Consider the following 21,654-nt stretch of genomic DNA (forward strand, 5'->3'; position numbering starts at 1 on the left):
AAACAGCAGATTGAAAACACATCTTTGCGCATGTTAATTTCTGTATTTGGTGAACGTATGTATAAAATAGAATTGGTTTGAGTCCAAGAAGATTACATTATTTCAGTAAAGGCTTTAACATAATTTACTTTGAAACGTTTTTCATTTTTGACAGAATAAATAAATCACCTATCTCTTTGTCACCATACCCCTCGCAATTGGCTTCATTTACAAAATAAATAGACTTGCTACTGTTATGAATGGCACTGTTTCGGTTATAAACTGGTAAAATTCTGTTGAGTGTCACTAGCGAACAAGATATTCATTCCAATGTCATAGATCAACAAGACCACATATGTGTAAAAGATGTAGCGTAATAGCCTACTATGATGATCTCATTGTATATTCTAGTACATACATTCTCATGCGCGCTTTCGCTTTTATCACTGATCGTGGGTCATTTTTTTATCTGTTTTTGGTCTATTCATAACCAGCGTTTTTTGTGTACTTCAGTCACGTGCTCTGTTGGCTGTTTGGATAATTGTAGGTCATATGACTATAATACACTTGCCTCAGCACTATTTCCGTGTTCTTCACGTTCAGCAGCAGTCCGAGCAACTTAAATCATGCTTCTTTGCTGTCTGTGTAAATCAAGGGAGTCTGTTCTGAATAAGCAACACATTTGGTTGTTTTTTTTCATAGCTGTCAACACCGTTTCAGTGAATGGAATATGGCCAATGCCTCAGAAGATAAGCAGTTCCATTGAGCGATACTGTGTCAAACCACAGTCTTTCGAATTTCAATACACGAATCTTTCGGTAGTAAAACCAGGATGTTCAGTTCTAGACGCAGCTTTCAAGAGATACTTCAAGCTCATCTTTCCCGACCTCCTCAAAGATCCAGGTAGGCTTCATGCCAATCGAACTGAACATTGAAGTCAATGGAAGTTCTCAACTTCTCATGCATGGGTCAAGCAATTTCAGGAAGTATAATATGTAAGCTTACCCCTCTCAAAGCTATACTGATATATATATATATATATATATATATGCTAGCCATAACACATTAGAAGTTAGAGCCAACACAGACCGAAATGTCCATGTTTTCCTAACATACTCAGGGCTTTGGAGGTAGGACCGTTCGTTTGAAGGCTTTCTCGGGCTTGAGGATGCAGCAGCAAATTGTCATTAAAAGTAGTCTTGGTTGTCATTATATTTCCCAATGTATACTGTGTGAGGTGTTTTGATGGTGATAATGTCTGTTGTGGTTTGCAGGTGAAAGACAGAGCGGCTATGACAGGCCCTTGGTGAAACCATTTACATTACAGGTGGGAGTGTCCGAGGGCGACTGCGATGGCTATCCCAGCGAGAGTTCCAGAGAGAGCTGTGAGTACTGCTGCGTCTTCCTCTTGATAGCTTGTTGTTCTCATATGTCCGCTCCACTCACATTCCAGGCTATTACCACAACCAACAAACACTCCACTTTGTCTCTGATGCGGCTGTCAATGTTATCGGTGTGTGGGAGTGTGGCTTAGGTGTGTGTATGTGTTGTGTGACCTTCGTTAACTGGTTTGTGTAACAGACAGGCTGAGTGTGGCATCTGGACAGGCGGTTCTGAGGGCAGAGACCGTGTGGGGAGCTCTGAGAGGTACGGTAGGCATGTGTCTCTGCTAATAAATAAAACTATATTAATACTATATATAGCTAATAGCTATTATTAGCTATTGTACTAACTAATAATACAACCACGTCCACTACATAGCTGGAGCTTTGATTTACTTACTGAAGTTGTTATTGATGCTGATTTTATCAGTTGTTATTGATGCTGATTTGATCAGTTGTTCAATTGATTATTTCAGGTTTGGAGTCTTTCAGTCAGCTAGTGTACCAAGATGGTTACGGAGCTGTAAGTACTGCATTATTCATTGCAGACAATTTTACGACTTTTATTTATTTTATGATTACTTGTTTTCTTAAGCATGGTAGTTTACAGTGTTGTTTTTTTGTCTTTCACAGCATTACATCAACAAAACCGAAATTGAGGACTTTCCCAGGTTTGCGTTTCGGGGGCTTTTATTGGATACCTCTCGACACTACTTACCTGTGAATGTCATCTTGGAAACTCTGGTAATGAAACATATAGCATACTTAAAGAAAGTTGTTGGCAAAAGCAGACTTTTTTTCCAGTAGTGTTTTTATTCACCCTGTCCTGCACCTGGGATGTGCACATTCACGTCCTCCTTTTTATTATGGTTATAATGTTTTAACTTAAATATCAATAGTGCAAATATGTAAAGGTGAAGTAAAGCATCGATAAAGTTCGATGAAGACTGCTGAAAGTCATTCCCCATGTTTTAGGAACAGATAATATCAATCAAGTAAAGTCATTGTGGGGGGCACTGTGGCGCAAGCAGTAGCCCCGACCATATACGGGCTTGAATGCCACGGGGACACGGGTTCGAATCCGACCCCTGTCATTTCCCGATCCCACTCCCTACCTCTTCTCTCCATCTCATTTCCTGTCCAAAACTGTCACTGTCCTATCTGATTAAAGGCAAAAAGCCCAAAAACAAATCTAAAAAAAAAAAAAAAAGTAGTCATTATGAAACGTTAGCACAGATTAGGAGCATACATACTTTTTTCTGATTGACCGAACATGGGGAACGTGGGGGTGTGATGTTGATTGGTAAGAGAGGAAAAGAGAATAACAATAGTTAGGTGTTGGCCATTCATGCCCACAATTTAGATATGAATTTACATGGAGGGGCACTTGGCTTGGCCTGTAGAGACTTCAAAAAGTGATTCATAGTTATAGTTTAGGATTAGTTTAAGAAGTGTATAATTGTTCTTTTTCAATTACATGAAGACCTGTCTTAAAACCTGCCTTTTCCTGGAGTAGTAGCACCTGGTGGTCTTCTCCTCTCATACCGGCCTGTAATTGTAAATGTTGTGTTTGATCATAGTGCATATCATGGTGTTATTAACTGTAACATGTCACAAATGATGTCCCCCCCCCCCCAGGATGCCATGTCATACACTAAGCTCAACGTGTTTCACTGGCACATTGTGGACGACCCGTCTTTCCCGTACCAAAGCAAGTTCTTCCCTGATCTGAGCAACAAGGTAGAGTCCTCCTCAACACTGATGTGGGGTATTACTGCATGTGGATACCTCCCAGATACCACTTGACTCTGGAGTGAATGCCTGATCTGGCCTCATCGCACTCTTCGTAGTGCTTGCTTGGCAGCCTTAAAGGAAAACAAAAACCTTATAAGTGAAAGCAGGTGAGGTGGGGACTGCAGCTGGAGGCTGATCTAAATAACTACTAAGGGACTACAATAAATCAAGGGAAGTATGTCAGGGAAGGGGTTATTCATTTCTATTCAAGTGCCAATCAGGGTAACCTTGACTACATAGCTCCAACAGAACCTACCAAGTAAGTCTAGATGCTATAAAAGACTCAATACAACCTTGAAAGTCATTATACCGACATCAAGTAGTAGAACAACATCAATCAGAATCGCATGGAAAAATAGCTGCCTTCTTATCTGACCAGAGTAGTCATGGCAACATCAAGTTGTGAAAAAGCAATTTTCTTCTCCCCCAATTATTGTGTATGCAAGAAGGTCTGCTATTGTGTGACAAAAGACCTGAGAAATGGGCATTGTTTGACAAAAGGCACTAAGTTGTATGTATGGATAGACTCCTGACCTTAACATGTCGCTTTCTTCAGTGTATTCATTTGATTATTGATTATTCAAACATGATCTGGCAGTATTTGTATTTCAGAAGAAAGAAAGCAGCCACCACAGTTGTGCTCAGGGCATTCTTTAACGAGTGTGCTTCGAGTGCCAGTGTGTACACAGCCTGCTAAGCAAGCATAGGCATATGGCTCACTCATGCCAATAATCACATTTTGTTCCTTTCTTTGCAAACATTAAAAAACAACTTGTTTGTGTTCATGCACATCTGTGGATGAGATTTTCTTTTTTTAACTATTGTTGATATCAAAGAAATCGGATTAATTGATCTGCACTTGGGGTTGGGGTTGCTATCAATCAGATTAGGAGATTGCCCTGAATTGCAGGATGCTGCTCTCTGATTGGTTTAGGGGGCGTTCCACCCGATGACCCACGTGTATACCCAGACCGATGTGAGGAGGGTGATCGAGCACGCCAGGCTACGGGGGATCCGCGTGGTGCCGGAGTTTGACTCCCCGGGGCACACCCAGTCCTGGGGTAAAGGTACGGCACACACACACCTGGGCAAGTCACAGCACACACACACACCTGGGCAAGCCACAGCACACACACACCTGGGCAAGCCACAGCACACGCAGCCAACTCCCAAAACACAGGCTGCCGCGTGTGTGTGCACTCAGTTTTGACCGTGATTGCTTTGTGTGTGTGTTCTGCTCCATGTTAATTTCTATCACTCCTAAACAAAAACACAAAGTAGGAAGCGGCAGGTGTAAACCTTAGGAGAAGGTCAGGTGCTAGCCAGTGCTTTTGCTTCTCTCTCCCAGGGCAGCCTGACCTCTTGACCCCTTGTTACCGTGGCCCTGTACCCTCTGGAACTTTTGGGCCTGTGAACCCCACTCTGCGCTCCAGTTACACGTTCATGGCCAAGCTATTCAAGGAAGTGACATCAGTCTTTCCTGACTCCTTCCTGCATCTGGGGGGGGATGAAGTCGACTTCACCTGCTGGTAATAAGTCACCTCTCAGTGTGTGTGTGTGTGTGTGTGTGTGTGCTGTGCTGTGCTCTTGACAAGCCATTGATTTCAAGGTTATTTGTACTTGACACATTCATGTAGAAATAATGTATTGGTTCAAGTCTTAATTGATTTTAAGCTTTTAAATTCAGTTGTAATTTGATTTAATAAAGGTACACCTTAATGAAATTACTAGTGAGGAGTGGTTCATTAAGTTGTCAAGAATATTAAGTGAAATATAGCATAAATTAAAGTACATCTGAAAAGGTGACATTTTCTTTGAGAAAAGCACACAGAAATATTTGCTTCAAAAGCTTTGTGTCATTCCCCAGACAAACCAAAGCATGTCCGCCTCTCTGTTGTACAGGAAGTCAAACCCAGATGTGAGGTCCTTCATGAAGCAGAAGGGTTTTGGCACAGACTTCTACAAACTGGAGGCGCTCTACGTGGAGAAGTAAGAACCGTGCCTTACTAGATTTAGCTCTAACACAATATAGAATCCACGTATAGATTAAGCTCTAACACAATATAGGATTCACGTATAGATTTAGCTCTAACACATTATAGGTGCCACATATAGATTTAGCTCTAACACAATATAGAATCCACATATAGATTTAGCTCTAACACAATATAGGATTCACGTATAGATTTAGCTCTAACACATTATAGGTGCCACATATAGATTTAGCTCTAACACAATATAGAATCCACGTATAGATTTAGCTCTAACACATTATAGGTGCCACGTATAGATTTAGCTCTAACACAATATAGGATCCACGTATAGATTTAGCACATCTCTCAGTTGTTAAACCTTTGATGGGCATGAGTGTGGTCACAGTGCCGAGGACAAGAAAGGCTTATTAAACTGTGTGTAACATGCAGCTCTTTTGAGATGATGGAAACCAAATGGACCGTTTCTGAAAGTGACAGGGAAAGTGACAAGTGCTCAGCATCCCCATCTAAAATGTCCGCTCTACAGCGACAGACACAGCCCTGCGTGTAGAAGCAGCCAGAGTGTTTATAAAAGTGTTTATAGACACCCCTTAGTGTAGGCGAGGCGAGGTGAGGTGATTATTCATAGGGTACCTATGTTGAATATCTGCCCAGCCTGCACTGAGGAAGCATGCTGTGGTGCTTTGACCGTTGACCTTTGACCTTCTCTCGTCCTCTCCCTCAGTATAGTGAACATCACCAGCGCACTCAACAGGACCTCCATTGTGTGGCAGGACGTGTTTGACTACCACGAGAAAGTAAGACCTGTCTGCACCATACGACACTGATTAAGAGCTCCATGGTGTTAACTAGCCTTTGTTGTCTTTGCTGACCTTTCAAACACACACACACAGACACGGTCTCTCTCTCTGTTCCTCTCTCTCTCTCTCACTCACTCATTCATACACTCTCTCTCTCTCTCTCTCTCTCTCTCTCTCTCTCTCTCTCCTCCACACACATACCTATACTAGTCTGATGGCAAAGAGATACCTGTGTGTTGCAGCACAGGCCTAACTATGTGGTGGAGGTGTGGAAGATGGAATGCTACCGGTGTAAGATGCGTAAGGTGACCAAAGCTGGCCTTAGGGCCATTCTGGCAGCACCTTGGTACCTGGACCTTCCCGGACCCACCCACGAATGGGCACGTTACTACAACGTTCAGCCCCTTGCCTTCAAGGGTCAGAGCTGGTGTTGAGTGAACTGATTGCCGTGATGCTGTGTGTGTGTGTGTGTGTGTGTGTGTGTGTGTGTGTGTGTGTGTGCGCCGTGATAAGGGGGGGCCCTGCACCACGCCGTCCTTGCCAAATGTTCTTGACTCCACCCATTTTACATGTGCAGGGAGATATTCTCTAATCCAGTGGCATCCGGCAGAGAGGGTGTTTAAGGTTAACGCTGTTAAAATGCAGAGCAATGGGGAACTGTCATAACAGCCCTATTTGACTGTTTGATTCCAAGGAGAATGCAAGGAGACTTTCTAAAGCAGTGCACTGCCTTGGGACTTCCCTCTGTCGTTGTAGTGACGTATTTTACCGCTAGATGGCAGCGCACACCATTCTGTTGCAGGAGTGAGCAGGATGTTAAGCCCATCATCATCTCATGAAGACTTCTTTGTGACATAGAAGATGCTAGAAATTATGAATAATAATAAGTGTATAAAGTAATGTGATATTTTTATATAGAAAAAATCTCTACAGCCAACAACAACGTTAAATGTAATTCAAAACACACAACTATACCAACAACCACGATCATATAAATGTATATATATGTACAGGTGCATCTCAATAAATTAGAATATCATCAAAAAGTTGATTTATTTCAGTAATTCTATTCAAAAAGTGAAACTCATATATTACATAGATTCATTACACACAGACTGATATATTTCAAGTGTTTATTTATTTTAATTTTGATGATTATAACTGACAGCTAAAGAAAACTCAAAATTCAGTATCTCAGAAAATTAGAATATTACATAAGACCAATAAAAAAAAAGGATTTTTAATGCAGAAATGTTGGACTACTGAAAAGTATGAACATGTACAGCACTCAATACTTGGTCGGGGCTCCTTTTGCATGAATTACTGCAGCAATGCGGCGTGGCATGGAGGCGATCAGTCTGTGGCACTGCTGAGGTGTTATGGAAGCCCAGGTTGCTCTGATAGCGGCCTTCAGCTCTTCTGCGTTGTTGGGTCGGGTGTCTCGCATCTTCCTCTTCACAATACTCCATAGATTGTGTATGGGTTTTAGGTCAGGCGAGTTTGCTGGCCAATCAAGCACAGGGATACCATGGTCCTTAAACCAGGTACTGGTACCTTTGGCAGTGTGTGCAGGTGCCAAGTCCTGCTGGTAAATGAAATCCGCATCTCCATAAACCTGGTCAGCAGAGGGAAGCATGAAGTGCTCTAAAACTTCCTGGTAGATGGCTGCGCTGACCTTGGACCTGAGAAAACACAGTTGACCAACACCAGCAGATGACATGGCACCCCAAACCATCACTGACTGTGGAAACTTTACATTGGACCTCAAGCAAATTGGATTCTGTGCCTCTCCTCTCTTCCTCCAGACTCTTGGACCTTGATTTTCAAAGGAAATGCAAAATGTACTTTCATCTGAGAAGAGAACTTTGGACCACTGAGAAACAGTCCAGTCCTTTTTGTCCTTATCCCAGGTAAGATGCCTCTGATGTTGTCTCTGGTTCAAGAGTGGCTTGACACAAGGAATGCGACAGTTGAAGCCCATGTCCTGGACACGTCTGTGCGTGGTGGCTCTTGAAGCACTGACTCCAGCTGCAGTCCACTCCTTGTGAATCTCCCCCAAATTCTTGAATGGGCTTCGTTTCACAATCCTCTCAAGGCTGCAGTTATCCCTGTTGCTTGTGCACCTTTTTCTACCACATTTTTTCTTTCCATTCAACTTTCCAAACGTTCTGCTTGGATATAGCACTCTGTGAACAGCCAACTTCTTTAGCAATGACCTTTTGTGTCTTACCCTCCTTGTGCATGGTGTCAATGATCGTCTTCTGGACAATCGACAAGTCAGCAGTCTTCCCCATGATTGTGTAGCCTACTGAACCAGACTGAGAGACCATTTAAAGGCTCAGGACACCTTTGAAGGTGTTTTGAGTTAATTAGCTGATTAGAGTGAGACACCATGAGTCTTCAATATTGAACTTTTTCACAATATTCTAATTTTCTGAGATACTGAATTTGGGGTTTTCATTAGCTGTCAGTTATAATCATCAAAATTACAAGAAATGAACACTTGAAATATATCAGTCTGTGTGTAATGAATCTATATAATATATGAGTTTCACTTTTTGAATCGAATTACTGAAAAAAATCAACTTTTTGATGATATTCTAATTTATTGAGATGCACCTGTATATATTTAGCAAAACACGGTTTTAAATGGCACCTTTTAAAACAAGCCGTAAATATAGCAAGCTTAGCTTGTTTAAGAGCAGGCATATTTTCAGACAGACCCCTGGGACAGACAGACAGAGGGACGGACGGAGGGAGGGAGGGAGGGTTGATGCCGGTGCCAGTGGTGGTTGATGGCGGTGCCAGTGGTGGTCACGGCTTGTGTTGTGCCTGCTGTTCCTTTGTGCCCCTGGCCAGATCCCTAAGGACGCGGTTGTGGAGATCTGGAAGGGGCTTCCCCCAGCTTACGCCCAGGAGCTGAGCAGCATCACCAAGGCAGGGCACAGAGCCCTGCTGTCCGCCCCCTGGTACATCAACCACATCCGCTACGGCCAGGACTGGCGAGACTCCTACATGGTGAAGCCGCTGAACTTCTCCGGTGTGTGGAGCGGGCGGGCGGTCTCTGCTGAGTACACAGGAATGCTTATAGGCACTGAAGTGTTACTGTAAAGTGTTACTGACTGCTCTCTCTAGTGTGTGGTCTCACCACTGGACAGCCACATTGATGGACAATCACAGTGTCACAGGAAGCACACTTTCCAGTCAGTCAGGATAATTTTATTTTTAATCTATAGACTGTTCAATAATGAAATTGTTTTGTAGCTAGGTGGTATGAGTGAAAAACTTAATGTTGAATTCAGTGGTAACAATTTGATCATCAACTCTCTACTATTCAGTGGGTGTTTGGGTTTGTGAAAGCCTGCGTTGGAGTTTGCTGTGAGGTTGCTGTGTTGCTGTGGTGTGAGGTGCAGTAAGGAAATAGAATAGAATAGAAAAGCCTTTATTGTCATTGTATTTGCATACAACGACATTTGGAAACACCCAACTGGAGAGCAAGGAGCCGCTGCACCCGTGTGCGCCGCCATCTTGGATCAACTATGCAAATGAGGCCTCACAATGCAAAGTTATTATTATCTCAATTTATAGCATTTATGAACTGTAATTAGTAACATTATAGTGTAAGTCATTGCATTATATTGGTATTTAAAGCCTTTAAAATTTTAAAACATACTTACCTAACATTCATCACACTGTGAAAGTCACTATTCTCATTGTTCAGGATGTAGTTTGACCTGTCTCTCGGCATAAGACAAGGACAGGAAACTCCTCCTTATTTGGTTATGACAGTTTGAGATCTTGCCCATGCGCTGATTGGTTGTTTTTTGTGCAGGCACGGAGGAGCAGAAGAAGCTGGTGATTGGTGGAGAGGTGTGCATGTGGGGGGAGTATGTAGACGCCACCAACCTCAGTCCCCGCCTGTGGTAAGAGCACCCCATCAGTGCAGCATGTAGCCTCTAGCACTGCGTACCAGTTTAACTACCTGTAGAACCTGCCATTTAGATGCATGTGTGCGTACTGTATGTCAGTGTATATGCATCTGTTTACACATGTGTTGGATATAAATGTGTACTCACAAGTGTGTGTGTGTGTTGGTTGTAAATGAAACACGTGTGTGTGTGTGTGTGTGTGTTTTTATGTACATGCATATACATGTGTGTGTGTTTTGGATGTAAATACATATACGTGTGTGTGTGTATGTTGGATGTAAATGCACATACGTGTGTGTGTGTGTGTGTGTGTGTGTGTGTGTGTGTGTGTGTGTGTGTGTGTGTGTGTGTGTGGGATGTAAATGTATATACGTGTGTGTGTATGTGTGTGTGTGTGTGTGTGTAGGCCCCGAGCCTGTGCTGCTGCAGAGCGTCTGTGGAGCGATGAAGAACAGACCCTCAGCACAGATGCAGCTCTTCCTCGCCTGACGGACTTCCGCTGTCGCCTTCTGAGGTACTGCAGCGTCGACACAACGGAGTTTTTCCCATAATGCTTTACTTTAAAATGTTTTAGGCCCATAAAAGTAGTTTTTTCCCATAATGCTTTACTTTAAAAAATGTTAGGCCCATAAAAGTAGTTTTTCCCATAATGCTTTACTTTTAAATGTTTTAGGACCATAAAAGTAGTTTTTCCCATAATGCTTTACTTTTAGGCCCATAAAGTTGTTTTTCTCATAAATACAATACTTTTCAATCTATAAGTGCACATTGCCCTGAAAAGTCCCAGTGATTTGCTCTTTTTTCCTGAATTCATCATCCATCCTATGTACTGTCTTTTCTCTTGCTTGTTTGCCCTTATTTACTCTTGTTTACCATTGATTTGATCTCCATGCCTTTGCCTCCATTTCTTCTGTTCATTTGATCTCTCTCAAACCTCTGCTCTCTGTCCCTCTCTCCAGGCGTGGTATTCGGGCAGAGCCTCTGGATGTGGGCTACTGTCCGCATGAGTTCCAGGGCGTATGAGAGGTTGCGTGAGAAGATGATTTTGGTGCACTGGATGTTTCTCCTTTAAAAGAGATTTAATATAGAGTTAGCAAATAAAATTATATTTTTATACGAGAGTCATTCCATGTCAAGTGGGACAATGGCTCCCACTCGCCCGTCTCACTCCCCCCTAAAACATCTTTTTGTGACAAAACTATTGCGAGTAGAGAGCTAATATTTGGGACTATAACTATTAAGAAGTGTATGAACAACCTTGAATTTTTTCAGCCAAATCTGAGACGATCGAGTGGGAGCCATTGTCACACTTGCTCACAAGCCAAATGTGTGACAATTTACAATTTAACATGAATCAAATAAAGCATTTTGTGCAGTTTAAGCTCTGTGTCATAAACTTACCTTTGTTACCATTTTACTATGCTTCCATAGGCCATTGAATGCTGGCCGTGTACAAGAATCCCATATTTTCAAAAAAATCACCATCACACATTTTTTATATGTTAAGAACAAATATCTAATCTTTCTAAAACAATTTGTTTCATGTTGATAAATGCTGTCATTATTTTGCTATAGCATGCCAAAAATTGCACAAAATGGGTTTTCATCCATTTTCAAGCTTTAATATCTTCCAGACCATTCATCAAATAGGGACAGTTTTTTAATACAATATACATAGGAAGGTATGTGTATAATATCAAGTCTATAGCTTTAACATTGAGCTTTCCACAGGCCCAAAATTTTCGAGCAAATTCAAGCACCCCGAATACTATGATAGACCCAAGCCACACCCTTGGAAGTCCATATTCTTCAAGTAATGATATCATATTTTAAGCTTAGAAAGTTTGAAGGAGCTAGCTTAAATACTTTTCTAGTAATAGCAATTTGAAAATGGCTCTTCAGAAAATGCTGCTAAAAAAGCGTCTTAAGTACAGGCACCTCCTCCCCCCTAAAACAGCTTTTTGTGAAAAAACTATTGGGAGTAGAGAGCTAATATTTGGGACTATACCTTTTAAGAACTGTATGAACAACCTTGAATTCTTTCAGCCAAATCTGAGACGGTCGAGTGGGGACATTTCCTTTAATTGTCACGTTTGGCGTGGAATGACTCACGACTGAATACTGATTAGAATAGTTCCATTGGTTGACTAATGGTGCCCCACCAATCTAACCCTCATCTGTAATAACTATATCAGCTGTATAGTGGTTTTATGTCATTTAACCCTCATCTGTAAAAATGATATCAGCTGTGTAGTGGTTTAATGTCATTTTACATTTCGTCTCATCTGAGACAGATTCAAAGTGTATGAAGGGCAGCATGAGGCTTCCAAAGAGCAGAGGTCCAAGTTCTCCTTTCTCCATTGGACGGGACACGTTGGCGTAGAGAAAATCTCCATCAGCTCGCTTGCGCTGAGATTGTTGAAATCATTCCAAGACTCGTTCACTTGGGCTGTGTCCCAGTATTACCCCCATCTTCCAACAAGTCAGTGCCTACACACGCCTGTGAGCGGGTGTGAGGAGGATTGGCGACCTGCACGCTCCTGTGTAAGAACGTCCACGTTTAATGAAACACAAACACACTGTCACACACACACACACCCTGGTTGCTAGGCCAATCCTGTCTCACCGGGCGCATCATGGCAGATCCTATTATCTCCCAGGGGTTTTCTACCTGAGCTCCCCAGACAAAGCAGCACGGACATCAAGATGATACGGCCCTGACCTGGGGATAAAGCTGAAGGTTCAGGTGTCTGTTACACGTCCACAGAGCCGCGCTCTTCATTAAACTAATGAGTTGATTTGCTGTAGTCAGTATTTCAGCACGAAAGCACTGCTGTGATTCATGTCTTAAACAACATCATTTCAAAATATTCAATTTATTTTTAATGGATTTATTTGAATAAAATGATGAATGGCTGAAGAAGCCATTTTTAAATATGCATTTTATTTATGAATTAATTTGTATCTATTTGCACATTTTCTGTGAACCTACTTGAATCTTGAATCGAATTGTTTGTTTGTAAGATCACCAATAAATAGTTCGTTCTGCACTGATTGAAATCTTTCTGATATGTTCCTCCACGTCTCCAGCACAAATCACCCATAAATCCATGATGTGTCTGTTCAGCAGCTTCTCCCTGGTCCACACAATGGAAGGCCTTGTTCAGCAGTTACATGGGCCTTTAACTCCAATCTGACCAATGTTTAATTGTTGAAATGAGCTTACGTGTCTTTGATATTGACTTAGACAATTGATTTTTCTCATTGCTGGGATTACTGTGCTGGCAGCAGATGGTAGTGGATGGATAATCTCTGGAGGCACTAGTGGTGGTACCCCAACACACACACACACACACACACACACACACACACACACACACACACACTTCTACTCGTGCCTCTGTCCATTCTTGGAAGTGAAGGGGGCAGTGTGTTGACCAGTCTGGAAGCCCCCACTAGAGCAGGTAATGCCAGCTCAGCAATCACAGGGGCCAGGGAAGGGGGGTGACCTCTTAGTGACCCATGTGTTTGTGTCTGTGTGTGCACGAATGCTTTTAGCTGTAGGTGTGTGTGTGTGTGTGTGTGTGCTCGCGGAAATGTACACAAGTGTGTGAGAGACGTGGGGCAAAAATGAGGAAAGGGGACGTGTGTGTTCCCTTTCTTTTTGACTTGTTCTGGTGCCACAGAACAAGGGGACTGTTAGACATTTCTCTAGCATCTGTACCCAGCAGCTCCACCATTTTGTGTCTGTCTGTTCTAGAAAAAAAAACAATCTTGTAAGATAAAAAAAATAAATTGGGCACGCCTTAGCTACTTTTAACTCCATCAAGCATCATATGAAATACAGATAAAATGGGATTCAGGGTTTCACCTGTAAATCTTCCTGGCAAAGCAGGCGCCTTATTCTTCTTCTTTTTTTAATACCACATACTGATCATAAAGTGAGGGCGGGGGAGATAATGATCTAATTGGTTTTGCATACTTGCCAAGAGGATGGTGTTGTTATTCCACTGACCTGTGTTAAAGATAGCTTAATCCACACATATGATACCTTATGTGCTGGGAGGCTGCTAATCCAAAACACACAGATGCATAATACTGCGTTACCCATTATTCATGGAAGCATTCGACTGCCATCTGGTTCCCAACCGCATAATTAACTATTAGTACACAGATTACAGCAAGAGCTAATTAAAGTTTAAATCGTAGTGCCAGGGAGCAGATGATCGACAAAACAGATGATTCAGTTGAATTTCATTGATGATGATTGCTCTTCTCAATCATAAATCTACTTATTTTCTTTTTGGAACACTCAGTTATTGCCGCCCTAACTGAAATGAGCGGAATGGTATAAGCAAGAAGACTATAACATACTAGCCTTTAGGGAAGCACATAAAATATATGAAATGTATTTATATAAATATAATATAAATAAATATGTATTGGTTCATTGTAATGCTTAAATATCCATGTTGAGAATATTAAATAAAGTAAATAAATTACTATATTGACAACAATGAGATATGGTCCAATACACGGTTTCTAAATACATATTTTATTTCCGTCTGAAACGGTCATAATGATAAAATATAAACACATATTTCTGCACGGTAGCACAATAAAAATATAAAGCACATTTTAATCTGCGGTTGTTTTGAAGTTCTCCATATTTCCACGCAGCTCACCATGTGTCTGTGCTCCTCCTGAGCACGAGGGAAGCAACCTGCAACGCATCTTAAAAAGTTAATCTCACTCTTTGACAATAGCTGACATTCAAAGAGATTATACAGAAAGAGGCTTAGGGCCGCTGCTGCACGGAGATGTGAACTTATGGCAACGTGCCTTCAAGGACATCTCAACGTCGACACAATTCTTTCATTGTTTTTCTGTATGCTGTATAAAAGTATGTTTTACTTTCGTTTGTATTTTTCGGCGATGGTGCTGATTTTACATTCTATTTATGAATACCATACGGTTATGCATGATACATTTTTTTCTTCCCCAATCGCTTACACACTATAACTGTGCCTGTCATCTAAACATCCCAAAACATGACGCCATCTACCAAAAGACAGATACATTTCCCACAATTACATACATTTACATTTTTAATACTTATAAAATACTTTGTGCAAAACTCTACTCACAAATCCCTTCATAAATCACTGGCTGTACCATGTGTAAGCACTGAGATTCAATATTATTAACTCAAGTCATCAATGCTCAAACCCAACTAACACACAGTTCCTCAGGTGGAAATACTAAGAGTGAAAACTGGTTACACACCAATCAGAACTTCAGAATAGACAGATAAAAGGTCCATGGGTCAGTTCACTTGTTTTGGAACAAGGGATGCACAAAGACCTTTCTTTAAGTACAAACAGTTTTTTAGGTTTATATTGGTAAATACACAGAGATTTTTTTATTGTATTGTATTACATATTTTTACAGGACATTTACATTTTCTATACATTTCCGTTTCTTTTACCACAGTACGCTGAGGAATTAGCTGTGTTTTAAAATGTATATATATATATATCTGTTGTGTATATAGCGTTCATCATGTAAAGAGGTTGGTTTGGGGGAAAACCATGAGCGCTGTTACTCATTGCATTGATCTCACCCGTGTGTAGTGGCTATTTTGTAGTGTATTTGATGGCTTTTGTGGGGTGTCTGAAGGCAACGGTTTGGATGTAAGATCACATGGTTTTAAGTGGAGAGTTTGGTTTTGCCATGGAAGTTTGAAGTGTGCAACGATGAGAGTGCAGTTATGCATTTGTGTTTAGAGTTTTGGGAAATGGAGCATCATTACAAGAACTGTGTCTTGGCAATCAGGAAAAATCATAATTGTGACAAGATATTTTTGTAGGTATTGTTCTCACAGAAAGCCTATAGCTGTGTTTAATCTCCATTGATAGTTTTCTTCCCTGGCCCTCTCCCACTCTCTCCCTCTCTTAGATCACTTTAACTTGTGGAAAGCTAATATCCTTAGTGGACCTGTGTCTGACCTGAAAAATTTCGATTGACTAGACACACCGAGGTGTGCTTTAATTGTGCCACTTGTGGTGGCTGCCGTATTGTGTGTGTTTGTGTTTGTGTGTGTTTGTGTGTGTTTGTGTGCGTGGGTGTGTGTGTGATACCTGGGATCTCCTAAACAATCTTATGCCCAATGAGTCCCGTCAAGAGACTCAAGAGAGGAGCAATCTGACACTTATCCTCCCCGCCCTGCCCCCCCCTCCACCCGAGCCCCACCCTCCCTACACACATTCTGCTGATGGAAGCACCACTTCAGCCGGGGCAGCACCTGTTTACTATCAGAGATCTAGGTCAGGGTGTGGCAGAGAGGGGAGGGTGTGTGTGTGTGTGTGTGTGTGTGTGTGTGTGTGTGTGTGTGTGTGTATGTGCGTGTGCGGGGAGAGGATGAGTAGGAGTGAGGAGAGGCATGAGGGATGAATGATGTGTGTACGTGTGTGTGTGTGTGTGTGTGTGTGTGTGTGTGTGCGTGTGTGGAGAGGATGAGCAGGAGTGAGGAGAAACAGGAGGGGTGATGTGTGTGTGTGTGTGTGTGTGTGTGTGTGTGTGTGTGTGTGTGTGTGTGTGTGTGTGTGTGTGTGTGTGTGTGTGTGTGTGTGTGTGTGTGTAGAGGATGAGTGGTGGAAGATGAGTGTGTGGAAAGACAGGAGGCATGGCGCGTGCTGCTTTTACACCCCATGGGGACTCAAGACTATGGGCACAACTTACACACTTGGGATTTCAGTTTCAATTTCAATCCAGTTCGTTCTGCAAAAACTGAAAAATCATCACACAGAACATTAGAACTAAATTAAAAAACTTTTAAAATCAGTTTTCTATATTTAAAATCAGTCAAGCGTTTTAACAGGATGATTCTCAGTGACTCTCTACTCACCCATCCTCTTTGTGCTCCAAAGTCTCTCCCTATCTCAACACATCCCTCTCTCTACGTTCAATATTCTTCATACCTACATTACTTTCACACTGGACTGTTACTCCATGGCTTTCACATATACAGTATATGGAAACTTTAATGTTGATTAACATTGATCATCGTGTTCCTGTTAAATGCATGGACCTCTGGACGGACGGACAGACAGAACACTTGGGGGAGACATGCTTCCAAACACTTGGGGGAGAGTAGGCCCACGCCTAATCTATGTCCCCTCCTGGGGGAGAGTAGGCCCACGCCTAATCTATGTCCCCTCCTGGGGGAGAGTAGGCCCAGACCTAATCTATGTCCCCTCCTGGGGGGCTTTTTGCCTGAGGATGTGAGTGCTGGTGAGGCATCATGCGGGGGCTGGCATCAACAGCATCTCGAGCTGACGTGGGGGCTGCTGTAAGAGGCTAATCCCGGTTGCTGCTGCTGGTGGCTCTCTGGCGTGGCCGTGCTAAGAGGGCCGGCTTTAGCGCGGCTGGTTATGTAACACAGGCTGAAGAGGAAGCCTCAGGGCTACCCAGTCAGCACTGCACAGATCAGAGCCTAAACACCTTAGGGCCTCTTTTCGTCTGGGAGGTATTGGAGGAGGGTGGGGGGTGGGGGCTGAGGAGGGTGGAGCGGTTGTGCCTTCAAAGCATCAGGTTGATGATTATACTGTATATTGACATATCACTAGTAATGAAATATATTTCCAATATATCCAATATCCATTTCCAATAAGTTTTATGACTGTCTAAACCTCACCACCACCCGGAGGACACTGAAAAATGTTTTATAAACCTGAAAGATTCTGTTTTGCATTGGAAACATAAGGACCATAGGAAGGACCCCGCATCAAGTAATGCCCGACTAACTAATTAAATTCACCCCTCCCTTCCTTCCCTCTGCCCAGTCCATCTTTCTTCTTGCAAACATCAAGATTTTCAAGAGGCATAAGTGGCCAATAATGAATATCTGATGGGAAGCTGCTGCTGTTCTCACACACACACACACACTCTTCATGAAGAGTTCCCCTGTCTGAGCCTATGCACCTTATATACGCAGATTCCCTGGGTGTGCAGAGGACCAAGGTGTTTGCCAGAGGTGGATCAAGAATATTCACAGAAAGGACTTTGTTCCCAATAACAACCATACTCTTGAATACCTATAAAGAAGAACGGAACACTGAGTCACTACAACTTGCCACCTCAGTAATGGCAGTGTCGCAAGATGGCAGAACACACAAATTGGTCGCCCTTTCAGGTTTCATCTTTTAAATGTACGTTTAACTTCATAACTTCCTGTTCCTCTTTACAATTGTCCCTTACTTATTAGGTTAATATGGACATTTAACATCTGGTGAGCATGTATAATCATTCTAATTCCAGGGCAAACCCCCACTTCTAATCTCATTGTTTCGCCATAATCTCTGCCCTGCCGCTCTAAGCAAGTCTTGTCCTAAAAATGCAGTGGGGACATTATGCATCAGAGCCACCTGCCTGTTACATAAACGCAGGTAATACACACCTGATCTGCCTGTCACCAAGCTAAATAACAGGTGAGCTGTGATAGGTGGCACTTACACAGTGCAGCCATTAGGGGTGCTTCTTCTGCCAGAGTACCTGATGCAGATTGCCTAAGGTCACACAATTATCACGACTCCCATACATCTATCGATGTATCATGTCTGATTTAAATGACTCTGTATTTCCTCAGAATCACAAAACGAGAGCAGGCGTATTAGTTTGAAAACAGAGAAAAGAAGAAGGGAAGAAAGAATGAAAAGAAAAAAACTCATGTCCGTCAGTTCATTCCCGGCAGACAGTGCTATTGCCTGCACATAGCTTTCAAACAATCACAAAACAGTATTTTCAGTTCTTCATAGACTTTTTATATCTATATCATAGACTTTTTTATTTATTTTAATTTTCCTGGCGTTCCTGCAAGAACCTAAAATGAAATTAGTTAAATGAGTGAATGAATAAGTATACCATTTTTTCCAATCAGCTTTTAGGTCAAATATATGCAGATTCTCATGAATTCCTGGGGTTCACAAACCTGCTAGCATCAGTGTACTTGGAAACTGAAGTCGAATTAGTTTTAGCTTTAATATGATACTTTTGTTTTGCATTATACCTATGGTTTACTTCACGCAATGTTGTTTTTACTCTATTTCTATAAGTGGCTTTGGACGAGTGTCTGCTAAATACCTTAACTGTAACTGTAAAATATCAGTGTTATTGTGACCATTCCTGTCCAGTGGTTCTGTAATTAAATCAACATGCTGACAAAAGCATGCTTTGAGTGTCGTCAATGTATGGGAAAAAAGCGGAGGGATATCTTCACTCCTTCCCTTCCCAATTAGAAGCAGAGATTAGCGTGTGTGTGTGTGTGTGTGTGTGTGTGTGTGTGTGTGTGTGAGGACCCAGGCCTCTGGGAACCCGCCGTTCAGTTCAGGTCCCTGCGTGGAGCCTTAGGGTTGCGGAGCTGCTAATGCGGGCCTCCAGTTCAGAGTTCAAATGACTGTCTGCCAAACCAGACGCCCCCCCCACCCTCCCAAACCCACCCCCCACTAAAACCACTAGAAGCACCAGCAGCAACTCCCTCTTAAGCAGGATTTCTAATCTTTTTACACACCAGTTTAGGCCAACAGAGAGGGGTCTGTTAAAGGCACTAAGCACCAAGAGATACAATGAAGCGAGTATTAACAGGGGGTCGGGGGGAAGAGCGGTGAATGCCTGAGTCTCAAGGCAAACTAAACCAGCGACTGAAGGTTTGACTTGGTGACGAGCAAACCGGTGGATGTTTGACTACAGACTGCAAAAGGCAATCATCACGAGTACAACCAAAACTATAAACCCCTGGCCATCTATGAAAGCGTTATGGGTTAGCTCCAACCCTCTGTGACACAGTGGCGTTAGTGACGTTATTTGTCGATGTTTTGAGACCAGAGTCAAAGTTTGACACGAGGCACCATAGCATCACCCTGACCAGAGAGGAGAGCACAGTGAGGTGGGGGTGGGGTGGGGGGGTGGGGGGGTACAGAAGGCATGTGTTGCTGTCTGGCTTTTGTGTGTGACTTGGCACTGCATAAGTTCCTAATAGGATAGAAGCACGAATCAAAAGAAAAAAGCAAATCACTGACTTCAGCCCTCTAATTACCAGTGAATCACACAGAGGTCACTAATTAGGCAGCCTGAGATCTCTAACCCGAGACAGCAGCAGCCACCATATGGCTCGGTGGGGGGGGGGCCCTTGGTGCTCTCTCCAGCCCGTGGCTAATTGTTTTTCTTGCCCCTCCTCCTTCCCTGACCCCCCCCCCACTATCATCCAAGTGCTCCTGGACTCTTTGTTAACTTAGCAGAACACATTTTGTGGCAACCTAAGCCTATTAGCTGATTGGAGATGGTTGTTGTTTTTTTTGCCCCTGTCTTTTCAGTGCCTAAGAGGAACAAGGGTATTTACCCACAGGCACTGAAAAGACATCTTTCCATTGTTTTAACACCTAGGAGAAGATGGGAATAAAGACAAAAGCAAAGGATAACCACAATGACAATGTCCAGAAAAATGCTTAGACTGTAGCATGCATTCAATGCAGTGAGCAAATAATTTCATTAGGAAGCTGTTAGCATAAGGCAGGTGAATGTGACACACAGGGCAGAGTTTGAATACTCTATCCATTTGCAGTAGAGTTGATGTAGATTAGCATGACTCATAGCATCCTCTGGCCGCTCCAGCGGATTAAACAATGATGAAATAGGAGAAAGAAGGCTCAACATGTGAATGGAATCTAAAGTTAGCACGACATGGTTAGCACGACACTGTTAGCACTGCAGACAATGTTGTGATTGGAATAAGACTACAAAAGTAATGTCAGTTTAAGAGCAAATATTTATAAAACTAAATCATAATGCACTGGAAATGTCTTTACTTTTGTCATTTGTCTTAGTCACTTTAGTACATTTCTCAGATCAGAACTGAAATTACACAGAACTACTTGTTGTCTGGGGTTGTGTGTGTCTGTATGTGTGTGTGTGTGTGTGTGTGTGTGGGTTTGGGACTAGAGGGATGATGAGGACATAAAGATAGATAGATAGATAGAGAGAGAGAGTGAGAGAGATAGATAGATAGAAGAGAAGAAAAATAATAATAAAATAAAAAAGATTTATGAGAAAAAGCCCAGGAAGAAGTGTTCTACACTCTACTAAAAATATCATATTTTTATATTCGTAAAACACACTTTTAGAAGGATATGAAGAATTCCAGGGGGACATTTATATGCCAAGAAGAAAGTATCAAAGTAATAGTTCCCGTTCCAGATTGAAAAACTAAAAGCCATCAGCTCAGAACTGGCAGAAACCAGTGTAACTAGGGATTACATGAAGAGACAAAAGGAATCAAGACAGTCTGAATCCACCAAAGAACTGTGGCTAATTCTCCAAAAAACCTTGAAACAACCTACCTGTCTAAGTCCTTTAAAAAACGACTTTACCTTTAGCCATGCCATTTTGAAGACAAAGTGAGGTCTTCAAAATATTGATTTGATTTTGTTTTGTTTTATGTTCTTTTGCTTTACTACACTTTGTTTGTTGTACATTTAATGAGTAAAAACTAGTTAAGCCACTATTTTTGAAAGCATTCTCTTACTACAGCACTTTTCCAAAAGTGCCTAAAACATTTGCACCGTATTGTGTATCGAAGTATTTAGTTGCTACTACTACAGAGGTGCAGCATGTAAACTAATTTTACATTTCTATAGATGTATCTATGTCTATGGATGAATCTATGTCTATGGATGTATCTATTTCTATGGATGTATCTATATCTATGGATATTATGCATGCA

General features: G+C 42.1%; 1 protein-coding gene across 1 annotated transcript; it reads left to right on the forward strand.

Moving 5' to 3' along the window:
- The first annotated feature begins 453 nt into the window (after window positions 1-453).
- hexa (hexosaminidase A (alpha polypeptide)) lies at window positions 454-11,259 on the forward strand. The gene is made up of 14 exons (XM_012818694.3): window positions 454-882; window positions 1,254-1,364; window positions 1,561-1,626; window positions 1,838-1,884; window positions 1,995-2,105; window positions 3,000-3,101; window positions 4,090-4,222; window positions 4,504-4,684; window positions 5,058-5,144; window positions 5,874-5,946; window positions 8,809-8,989; window positions 9,782-9,872; window positions 10,285-10,392; window positions 10,838-11,259. The coding sequence occupies exons 1-14, from the start codon at window positions 606-608 to the stop codon at window positions 10,899-10,901; spliced, it is 1,632 nt and encodes a 543-aa protein (XP_012674148.1). The 5' UTR covers window positions 454-605; the 3' UTR covers window positions 10,902-11,259.
- Window positions 11,260-21,654: the final 10,395 nt, after the last annotated feature.

The sequence above is a fragment of the Clupea harengus genome, chromosome 3, assembly GCF_900700415.2.
Source record: "Clupea harengus chromosome 3, Ch_v2.0.2, whole genome shotgun sequence".
NCBI lineage: Eukaryota > Metazoa > Chordata > Actinopteri > Clupeiformes > Clupeidae > Clupea > Clupea harengus.